Source organism: Ahaetulla prasina, chromosome 2, assembly GCF_028640845.1.
Source record: "Ahaetulla prasina isolate Xishuangbanna chromosome 2, ASM2864084v1, whole genome shotgun sequence".
NCBI classification, from domain to species: Eukaryota; Metazoa; Chordata; class Lepidosauria; order Squamata; family Colubridae; genus Ahaetulla; species Ahaetulla prasina.
The window spans coordinates 118,750,414-118,761,919 of NC_080540.1; the positions used below are offsets into that span (position 1 = coordinate 118,750,414).

General features: G+C 38.0%; 1 protein-coding gene across 3 annotated transcripts; it reads left to right on the plus strand.

Moving 5' to 3' along the window:
• Positions 1–39: 39 nt before the first annotated feature.
• CLEC4M (C-type lectin domain family 4 member M) lies at positions 40–9,932 on the plus strand. 3 transcript variants are annotated; one of them, XM_058172609.1, is made up of 7 exons: positions 40–193; positions 481–800; positions 3,470–3,556; positions 4,843–4,977; positions 5,745–5,899; positions 7,445–7,545; positions 9,334–9,932. In XM_058172609.1, exons 2-7 carry the CDS (start codon positions 602–604, stop codon positions 9,461–9,463), a joined length of 807 nt encoding a protein of 268 aa, XP_058028592.1. In that variant the 5' UTR covers positions 40–193; positions 481–601; the 3' UTR covers positions 9,464–9,932. The 3 variants fall into 3 exon arrangements, with proteins under 3 accessions (XP_058028592.1, XP_058028593.1, XP_058028591.1); XM_058172610.1 differs by having other exon boundaries at positions 644–800; XM_058172608.1 differs by lacking the exon at positions 40–193 and having other exon boundaries at positions 244–800.
• The last annotated feature ends 1,574 nt before the right edge of the window (positions 9,933–11,506 follow it).

Sequence of the window (11,506 nt, forward strand, 5' to 3'; positions counted from 1 at the left end):
AAAGACGCGGAACTGTCTCGAACAGGGGGGGAATCAGAAACTCAAAGCAACGGGAAGGAAGATCGGTATAAAATATCACTACAATAAACGAATATAAACTGGTCTATTTCATACAGCAGCCGAATGCAGCAAAATGATATGCTCAGCACATTACAATTTGTCATAATTGAAATGGCTGCTAGAGCAAATACTGGTGAGTTCAAAAGAGAGGTTTTATATGCTTAACTTAGGAGATAAATCCTGATTTGAACTGTGTAGTAAAATTACACAATTAGTTTTGCTTTGCACATTGGAAAATTCAAAACATCTCAGCAGTCACTTTCCCAATGGGAAACCATTTTATGGGAGTATATATGACTGTGTCAAGTTCAGGAAAGGTTTATTGTCCCCAAATATTTTGAAATCTTTTTTTCATGTTTCCTAGCGCTGTGGTTCCCTACTTTTTCCTTTCCTTTAATAACCTGCCTTCCTTTGAAACAGATCTACTTTATCTGGAGTTATCAGACCATTCACCACATTTTACTCCATAAAGCTGCCATTTCCTTCCTTGCTAGCTCTCACTCAATGAAGGGACTGAGTGAACAGTTTAAAAAGTCCCAGTATGGAAGTGTTTGTGTTTGTTTGTATGGTATCTAAACTACAGGAAGAACTTCTTGGAGTTTTGCAACACAGAAGCATTGTCATCCTCTCAAAACAAAACACTGATTGTCTTTGGGGAAGTAGCTGGATCTCATTTTGGAAGAAATTTCTGGAGCCCTATCATACCAGAGGAGTAGAACACATGGAAGACCAGATGAAAGGTAGGAACAAGACTACTACTGATGAGATGAGATGGAATAGATAAGATAAGATAATCTTTATTGTCATTTTTTTCTGTGAACACAACAATGGCATACATACATACATGCATATACACACACACACATTAATCACAGACCATTTAGAATACATAATAATAATAATGAAACCTATCTTTTTCTATGTTAACTTGATCCTGTTTGTGGTATTGGATTAAACTCTTCAATCAGAGCAGCAGCTTTTAAATATGAGACAGATCTCAAAGAAGAACATAATGATTATGGGAATCTCTGGGCAACCAGACTGCCTCACAAAGCCAACACACATGGAATTAAGATGCTTCAGTAACAACTTCTTTTGCTTTATCTACATGAAATTCCTGTGTATCATCCCCAATTAAGACCTGAGGCAGTTCAAAATCATCTTTAACTGTTCCAGTTTTGAAAAAAGTGCCTTTTTGCATGATGTAATTGTGCCATTGGTATGATCTGGCACGTTACTGACCACATTTGATTTTGTGGTCAAGATTAGGGAACCACTTATCTACAGATGTGGATGTTTGATAGTGTTAGAGGAATTGTCACAGAATGTAAGCTGTTCCAAGTAAAGCTGCCTTTTCAATTGATTGATGGTGAATTTGTCAGTGCCGATGGTGTTCAAATGGTGCTTTCTTTTGCCACAGTTGTTCTATTTCTATTTGCAGGTCTTTGTATTTTGTTATCTTCTCCATTTCTTTCTCTTCTAATCTGCTATTTCCAGATACTGCCACATCCACTATCCAGGTTTTTCGTCTTTTTTATCGACAGTTGTTAGATCTGGCATGTTATGTGGCAGGCGCTTGTCTGTTTGAATGTCCCATGTCCCAGAGTACTTTAATTATTTTTATTTTTATTTTATTTTATTTCTTCTGAGGACTTGCACAACAGCAGGGAAACACTCCTGGGGGAAGTATTGGGAACCAATAAAGGAGAATATTTGTAGCTCAGGGTTGAAATGAGGGGTCCTTGGTGCTCTCTGAGCTTGCTTGTTTTCTTGCAGACATTTTATTATCTAAACTAGGTAACATCAGTGCTACTGACATCACTAGTGTCTGCATTTCCCATAGCTGTTTTACAGCACAACAGAGTTACTTATATTCTAGACTGGATGGGAGACAGCAAGTGCCACCCCACATCATTTTGACTATGGTAGCACCATGGGCCAAGGTGACAGTTGTGAATACGAAACTCTTCACTAGCACAGAACTGGATTACTTGAACTTGTAGCACTAGTCAGGAGCAGAATTAACTTATGATCATTTGCTCACTTATGTTCCTCTATGTGCTCCCATCTCTAGCTTAGACCTTTTGGTCTTGGACTCTTATCAAGAGTGATGCCAACCAGAACTTCACCCACATCACCATACATCCTCCCTCCATGCCTATAATCTGTCAGCTAGGCTACTCATCAGAACAAAGTTGGTGCAATAAAGGGGTAAAAAGGACCTATCTTACTGTCAAGTTTTGTGAGCAGTAGTTAAGGTGTAGTAGTTAAGTGAACTAGGCTAAAATCATGAATTCTACTCCTACTTTGGGCACGATGCTAGATGGGTGACCTTAGCCTAGTGTTTCTCTCCCAGCCCCAGGAAAGAGGTAATGGCAAAAAAGGCATTTCTGAAATCTTAATAAGAAAACTTCAGGGAGTTCTCTAACTGGTAACTTCTCTAAGTGGTCATCAGAAGTCACCACTGACTCAAAGCACCCCCCCCCCCAATAATCTAGGGCCAAAGGGGAGAGAATGTGGGGGGTGGGGCAAGACATAAAGACATCCAAATATCTGGGAAAATAGGAAAGGCATGAAGCGAGGACAGTCCCTAATTTAGACTGAGGATCAACCTGACCCTGTTATCAGTCCACTTCATATGGAATCTTTAAAGTCATCTTCAGGAATATGCAGGACTACAGCAGGTCTTTGCAGTGCATTATATAGGTATACATCAGGGAATTCTTTGCATACAAGGGGAACAATATTATGCTCAAAATACAGAATTCCCAAAAAACAGTTGTACACTGCCACTGCATCATACTCTTTAGAACAGAATGGTGGCAGACAAGAGGTAAGAGATACTCAAGTTAATGTTAGATTTGGTGTGAGTCAAGGAACCAGGCTAGAAAGTGATGACTGTGAGTTCTACTCCTTTCTTGGGCCTAGACAGCTATTAAGCCGCTCTCTTTGACTTACCCATTACTTTCCCCTGACTTCACCTCCAACACAGTATGTGGCTGAAGCGTTTTTACACATATACACACATACCCCTCAAGTGGTAAACATACCAATATTCCTTCTTCCTCTGAGTTGGGCTAAAAGAGTGTGTCTCCCAGCTAGTTTTTCATACATAAGGCAGGAACTGCAACATAGCCTTCTGGTTTCTAGACCCACACCTTCATCTCTACACCAGGGGTGTCAAACTCACATTGTCATGGCGGCATCATGTGGCGTATTGGGAGTTTTTCCCCCTTCACTAAACTGGGTGTGGGCGTGGCCAGCATGTGTCGCATCTGGCCTGAGGATCGGGAGTTTGACAGCCCTGCTCTACACCAAATTACACCAAGCTTATCTTATATAACAACTTACGCAGTCATGAGGATTTTAAAAAAAGAAGAGCAGTACTTAACAATGTTTCTTTCTCTAGTCTTTGGAAGCAACCTTGACGATTCTGAAAGAAATTACCAGAATGTTATTACTCCAAACAGAACAAGAGCAATGAAAGCTAAGTCAGGTATGAAATTCTTAAAAACACAAAAGCATCTAGGGATTGAAATTTAAAATCATGGGTTTTTTTTGCTAGTTTGGGAAAGATTAAAAAGTCTCAACGGGCAGAGCTGGAAATACTTATTATTTCTATTATCCCCCCCACACGCCCTATTCATGCCTATTTAAACAATTGCTATAATATTAACAATACTACTAAAAGAATGAGATGATGATCTTATGAATACTTGATTATGAAATTGTTGGTAGTCTTCTAGTTTTGTTTTGTTTTTTAATTTTATCCCAAAGATTTTGGAGTCTAGGTGGCTCTGTGGAATTGAATAGTATCTTCAATAAATTGTAAACCAGGACTCCTGGTTGTCTTTTTAAACCCCTGTGTCCTTCCAGAAAAGCAAGTTTAAAAAGTATAAAAGTTGATGACATACGGCCAAGATAACATTATTTTGACCCATTCACCCCATCTTTCCCTTTATACCCCACAATGTCCTCTTCTCAGGGGTGGGGGTTGGGAAATATTTTGCTTAGGCAGAGGCTCTTTTCAATATTCTCACTCTGTACACATGCCTCCATCTGCTTATTTATTTTATTTATTTATTTTGTCAATCATATATAAGATAACAGGTAAAAGTATAAACATAATTTGGATACATGAAAAGAGTAAGTAAAAAGGAAAATTAGGACAGGGACGGTAGGCGTGCAGGTGCACTTATGCATGCTCCTTACAGACCTCTTAGGAATGGGGTGAGGTCTACAGTAGATAGCTTAAGCTTAAAGTTTTGGGGATTTGGAGGAGAAACCACAGAGTCAGGTAGTGCATTCCAGGCATTGACCACTCTGTTACTGAAGTCATATTTTCTGCAATCGAGTTTGGAGCAGTTTACCTTGAGTTTGTATCTATTGTTTGCACATGTATTGTTGTGGTTGAAGCTGAAGTAGTCATTGACAGGTAGAACATTGTGGTAGATAATTTTATGTACTATACTTAGGTCAGACTGAAGTCGACATAGTTCTAAATTGTCTAAGCCCAAAATTTGGAGTCTGGTAGCATAAGGTATTTTACTGAGGGTAGAGGAGTGGAGGACTCTTCTTGTCAAATATCTCTGGATTCTCTCAATTGTATTTATGTCCGATATGCAGTGCGGATTCCAGACAGATGAGCTGTATTCAAGAATTGGTTAGGCAAATGTTTTGTACGCTCTAGTTAGTAGTACAATTATATATATTTGTTCTGCTTTCTACTACCAGCTATCTCACTATATACTAATCAGTTTGCCTTCTATTGGTTATTTACAGGGGTGCCTTCATTTGTGCGGATTGCCAGTCATAAGGGCTGCATCTGTTCCAGAACATCTAAGATCATTCTTTACATCTTGGTGTGTGTATCCCTGTTGATGGCAACAGCTGCTTTTCTGCTGGCTTTTTTGAAATGTATGTTCAACATTTCAATTACTACCTCATCTGATGTGCTTATTCATGTTAGTTGTCATTCTCAAACTTTGCTACGAGACAACTCATTTATAGGCAACAAAAAAAAAACATTTTAAAAATACAGCTATAATGAAAGAGTTTCCCACAAAACAAGATGTTGACTATCCTACTTTCATTTCCTTCTAATCAGCCAACTTTGTAGGTGACTCATGCTATTGCATTCCTCTTTTATGGTTGATGATTGGTTCATTCAGTCACCCAGATGCAGAGATAGAGGAGAATTATGGGCTCTCAGCAATCCCAGAATGATTCCTACAGAAAGCAGAAAGTGGGGATCTCCTGGTGAGAAAAGTTCTCAGTGTTACTCTGAAATTGATAAAACCTTTGGCCCTGTAGAAATGGAAAATATCTTCAGAAATATACATGCCTCAGCTATCCTGAGATTGGGGAAATTATACTTACTGGTTTACCATGTTAAAGCTGTAATAAGTGGTGTGGGTTGGAGGAAAATCATAGAAACAGAAAATTAATGCCATAAAAAGACCTAATGCTCCATTGACTTTACCCTTTGAGGTTCTTTTGTTGTAGTTATTATTTTCTTTTTAATTTATTTATTGTATTTATTACTATTTTTATAAGTCCCAGGAAGGATTATAGGAGATGTTTTGTATTTGTACTATGTTGGTATTGTTGGTATAGTAGTATGGAATTATAGAATCCTTGCAATACCCTCTTACTTACATTGCATGGCTCTCTGTGCCCTGCAGTTCTCCCTCAGTGTCCAAAAGGCTGGCTGAAGTTCCAGACAAATTGCTATTACTTCTCTGCTGATCAACAACCTTGGGAGAAGGCAATGAGTAACTGCCAAAGCCTCAAAGCTCACCTGGTAGTGGTTGATGATAAAAATGACATAGATAAACAGGTGAGCCATTCCTTATGAGACAGGTTGTCTTGCACTCTAAAGTTTTTTCCTGCAACTATTCCTCATTCATCCCTATTCTTACAAGAGGTAAGGCACAAATATAGTACAAACATTTCCAATTGTGTGCAGTTCAAATTTTCTTCTGCCATCTGTTTCCTAAAGATTAAGTGTGTGAAATAAATCTTAACATTTTAAGAGGAGAGTATATCTCCTAAACATTCTCTGTTTCATTAAAGATCTGAAACCTTAACAAAAAAGAAGCCTTTCTATCTCCCTCCCTCCTTCCCTCCCTCTTTCTCTCTCTCTTTGTATAAAAAATGCAAACATTTTTTAGTGAGCTGATATGTACACAGACTTCAGAAAGATTCCAGATGGAAGCTGCATTATTCCAATGCATACTAAAAAAAATTATATTGGCATAACAATTACCGGTTTGATTGTTATTCCAAATTTATCCTCTAAACCTTCTGTTCTAGCTTGCTGCTAAATGGTTGTGTCCTGATTTATATTGTGAGAAGGACAAGAGTTAGTGCAGAATTTCCTCTCTCTTCTTTGCACTAACACTCCCCCCCATCACTGCTCTTCAGCTGTTATTCATGGTGGTCTAAGTTACTAAGCCGAGTATTGGCTTGGAGACCTAGTGGGTCCACTGTGAAATAAAACAGACTCCTCCACCGCCTCAAGTAGAATGGACCTGTTGCATTTGCCCACATCGTCAAACCAATTGCATCCCTAGGGATTTCTTGACTGTGACATTGAACTGAATGTGAGATACCTGATTGTAAAACTCCCAAGTCGAAAGCACCTCAGATATGAGTTCAGGAGGAAAAAATTTTTTGGCACAGCATGTTCGAACGGTACTTGAGTGCAACTGGGAAAAGATATGAAGATAACTGACCCCACTGTTAATCCCAGTCTGTCCTCTGAGTTATCTGTTGAAGCTTGCTGCTGGATGGTGTTCTGGAAATCTTTGAATTTTTCTTTGAGTATAAATAATTGAGATTCATTCATTCACATCTCAGTCAGAGGTGGATTTCAGCAGGTTCTGACCAGTTCTGGAGAACTGGTAGCAGAAATTTTGAGTAGTTCGGAGAACTGGTAAATATCACCTCTGACTGGCCCCGTCCCCATCTATTCTCTGCCTCCTGAGTCGCAGCTCATCAGGAGGAAATGGAGATTTTACAGTATCCTTCCCTTGGAGTGGGGAGGGAATGGAGATTTTACAGTATCCTTCCCTGCCACGCCTACCAAGTCATGCCCACCAAGCCATGCCACACCCACCACACCCACAGAACCAGTAGTAAAAAAATTTTGAAACCCACCACTGATCTCAGTGTATGTATTTTTAAAAAAAGAATTTTCAGGTGCAGCTTTTATTTATGTCTTGGATTGTTTTAAGAGAAGTGAAATTCAATAAACTTAAATCTGCTGCAATCCTAGTTTGGGTGAATGCCACCAGTATCCTTAACCCAGATTCAGTGAATTGGGTCACAGTCATAGCTCCAGACATTAATATAATCCTTTTTCGCTTTAATTTCCCCCCAGGAATTTCTAGATCATCTAAAAAATACTAGCTATTGGATTGGCCTCAGGAAGTACCCTAAAGACAAGTGGATGTGGATAAATGGTAAACCCTTTCCAGAGACGTAAGTAAAAGTTACTGGTGATGGCTCTTTCTCTGATTGCTCATTTCATGGTAAGTCTTTTAGGAGAGAAAAGGAGAGAGGGAACCTCTAAGAAAGTAGCCACATCTGAATGGGATTGAAATAGATTTTTCAAAACATTTTAAGATATTTTCTGATTATTGTGACACCTTTATATCATGAGTATGTAGGGTAGTTCAAAACCTCTTATTTACAAGGACAAACTCTCACTTGCCATGTTCATTTAATCTGCTCAAAAGAAAGGGGATTGCTTCATGGAGATCTGTCCATGGAGGAGTCTATTGCAGGCTGCTGATCAAGGTTTCCCTTCTTCTTCCATTATAGAAAGTCTGGGTAGAGAGGAAAATCATAGCTGTGAGCAACACTGAGGAGGAAATGTGTATCTCTTAGTGGCATCTCTTCCATAAAAGTCAAGATTACATTCCTAACTTGAGATGCTACCAAGAAAAGTGAACAACCATATTTACCTAACCATTGAGTAAAATCCTTAATGGAAGAATACCCTAATTCGCCTAACATGAGGACTTGCCTATTGGTAGGTTCACCGACACATAGAGCTGAGTGAGGAAAGGATGATGGGCAATCTGGCATTCTAATTCATGGCTCCCTTCCTAGGTTGAGTGGTGGGTGGTATACTGGGAAGAAGGTGCCAGGGGGAAAAATTGGCAAACAGCCAGCTAGATACTCCAGTCAGGACAGATCTTTGTAGAAAGATCAGACACTTTTTTCCATTTTATTCCAAATCTCAGGTATTATTTTGTAACTGCCTTCAAACACAGCTGCATAGTTAACCTGTCCAGAGTGGATTGCAAAGTGCTGTTGGAGTTTTCACAATTGCTATCCTTATTAGAAAAAAATTGCTTGAGTGTTGGATTGTGGCTTTGCCACATTTTTCCAGCTGTTATAGGTTTTACACTTTTAGTATTTTTAATATTATGTACTACCCAGAGTCAACATAATATAACATAATAACAGAGTTGGAAGGGACCTTGGAAGTCTTCTAGTCCAACCCCCTGCCCAGGCAGGAAACCCTACACCATCTCAGGCAGATGGTTATCCAACATTTTCTTAAAAACTTCCAGTGTTGGAGCATTCACAACTTCTGGAGGAAACTTGTTCCACTGATTAATTGTTCTAACTGTCAGGAATTTCTCCTTAGTTCTAAATTGCTTCTCTCCTTAATTAGTTTCCACCCATTGCTTCTTGTCCTAACCGCAGGTGCTTTGGAGAATAGCTTGACTCCCTCTTCTTTGTGGCAACCCCTGAGATATTGGAGCACTGCTATCATGTCTCCTCTAGTCCTTCTTTTCATTAAACTAGACATACCGAGTTCCTGCAACCGTTCTTCATATGTTTTAGCCTCCAGTCCCCTAATCATCTTTGTTGCTCTTCTCAACATCTTTTTTTTTTACATGCATGAGATGAACAGCCATGTAAATCCACTGAATAAATAAATATAGTTTGGTTCCTCTCAACAACTTTACTTAATTCTTCTTCCTGCCTGGAGAGATTGGTGAGGGAGGAAAATGAATGAAATAAAAAACAAATGAAACCATTATATACACTGAGATATTGCAGAGACTAAATAGTGATATTTAACTATTGTGCAAACCATCACTTTAATTTTGGTTCCAATAGATCGTAAGAAAATCCTAGCAGTGCTAAAGAACCTTAGTTAGAAAGTCATTCTGAATTTATTTATTCTTAACTGACACTGTAGGAAAGATCTTCCTTTTCTAATAATTAATGCTTGTCATTCTTTCTTAACAGGACTCAATCCATTGAAAATAATGAAAAAGAAAACTGTATGTATAATTTCTGGAAAGATTCTAAAAGTAGGAAAAAGAAAACTGCTTGTACAGAATATTTTCCTTATATCTGTGAAAAAGAACAAATATAAAAATATGCAATTTGATAAAGTTTATATTTTCTTCTTTGGAAAATCATGTACTCCATTGTTTGATGGGTTTTATATAATTTCTTATGGAGTTACAATTTTTCAAATGCTGCAGTAATCAGAGTGAGCATCTCCATTTAGGAGGTGCTGCTGCCTAACAAACACAATTTGCCTTTTCTTGGGTTTTTTGTTTTTATTATATTGAAACAAGGCAAGGGTGAAAAAGATGATATTTTAAAATTTTTAAAGGAGAGTTGTAATTTTAAGCAAGGAGAAATATATATATTCAATCATTCTAACCTGAAAAACAGTTGCATAGATAAAGTTAATACATTAATGTAGCCAACAAGGAATTTTTAATAAAAGTATCTGTAACTCTAGAAACTATACTTGTATCTGTTATCTAATACATGCTTGATGAAAATAAAAGAAATAAATAAAAATAAAGCTGCCAGCATCTCCTGCAATTGGAGCACACGACTTCCTTGATTCAGCTTGCAATACTCTTCAGCTGTATGTGAGCCAGGAAGGGCAGGTGTCCAGCTGATAAGTCACTGAAGACACATCAGAAGTCTATCCACTGAAGTCTGTGGACCAAAAGGAGTAAAACTACTACATAAATGTGGCATAGACTTTTATGTTTCCTAGGCTGTATACTTTCTTAAAAGATTTGTTGCAAATGAATTATTTTTTAATCTTTTTCTCCCTATCCTGCATAGTGATGATTTCATGATAATCTTCTGGAATCCTGTATAGGATGTCATTGGGATGAGTGGCACTTTCTTTGCTAAGGCAGGAATGCAGATAAAGGCAACAAAAAAAACATTTTAAAAATACAGCTATAATGAAAGAGTTTCCCACAAAACAAGATGTTGACTATCCTACTTTCATTTCCTTCTAATCAGCCAACTTTGTAGGTGACTCATGCTATTGCATTCCTCTTTTATGGTTGATGATTGGTTCATTCAGTCACCCAGATGCAGAGATAGAGGAGAATTATGGGCTCTCAGCAATCCCAGAATGATTCCTACAGAAAGCAGAAAGTGGGATCTCCTGGTGAGAAAAGTTCTCAGTGTTACTCTGAAATTGATAAAACCTTTGGCCCTGTAGAAATGGAAAATATCTTCAGAAATATACATGCCTCAGCTATCCTGAGATTGGGGAAATTATACTTACTGGTTTACCATGTTAAAGCTGTAATAAGTGGTGTGGGTTGGAGGAAAATCATAGAAACAGAAAATTAATGCCATAAAAAGACCTAATGCTCCATTGACTTTACCCTTTGAGGTTCTTTTGTTGTAGTTATTATTTTCTTTTAATTTATTTTATTGTATTTATTACTATTTTTATAAGTCCCAGGAAGGATTATAGGAGATGTTTTGTATTTGTACTATGTTGGTATTGTTGGTATAGTAGTATGGAATTATAGAATCCTTGCAATACCCTCTTACTTACATTGCATGGCTCTCTGTGCCCTGCAGTTCTCCCTCAGTGTCCAAAAGGCTGGCTGAAGTTCCAGACAAATTGCTATTACTTCTCTGCTGATCAACAACCTTGGGAGAAGGCAATGAGTAACTGCCAAAGCCTCAAAGCTCACCTGGTAGTGGTTGATGATAAAAATGACATAGATAAACAGGTGAGCCATTCCTTATGAGACAGGTTGTCTTGCACTCTAAAGTTTTTTCCTGCAACTATTCCTCATTCATCCCTATTCTTACAAGAGGTAAGGCACAAATATAGTACAAACATTTCCAATTGTGTGCAGTTCAAATTTTCTTCTGCCATCTGTTTCCTAAAGATTAAGTGTGTGAAATAAATCTTAACATTTTAAGAGGAGAGTATATCTCCTAAACATTCTCTGTTTCATTAAAGATCTGAAACCTTAACAAAAAAGAAGCCTTTCTATCTCCCTCCCTCCTTCCCTCCCTCTTTCTCTCTCTCTTTGTATAAAAAATGCAAACATTTTTTAGTGAGCTGATATGTACACAGACTTCAGAAAGATTCCAGATGGAAGCTGCATTATTCCAATGCATACTAAAAAAAATT

Excerpts from the sequence above, each read along its gene's own strand:
- CLEC4M (XM_058172609.1), top strand. The coding sequence starts at position 602 with ATGGAAGTGTTTGTGTTTGTTTGTATGGTATCTAAACTACAGGAAGAA. Across the intron at positions 801-3,469 it reads CATGGAAGACCAGATGAAAG|TCTTTGGAAGCAACCTTGAC; the intron begins GTAGGAACAAGA and ends TTCTTTCTCTAG. Across the intron at positions 3,557-4,842 it reads AGCAATGAAAGCTAAGTCAG|GGGTGCCTTCATTTGTGCGG; the intron begins GTATGAAATTCT and ends GGTTATTTACAG.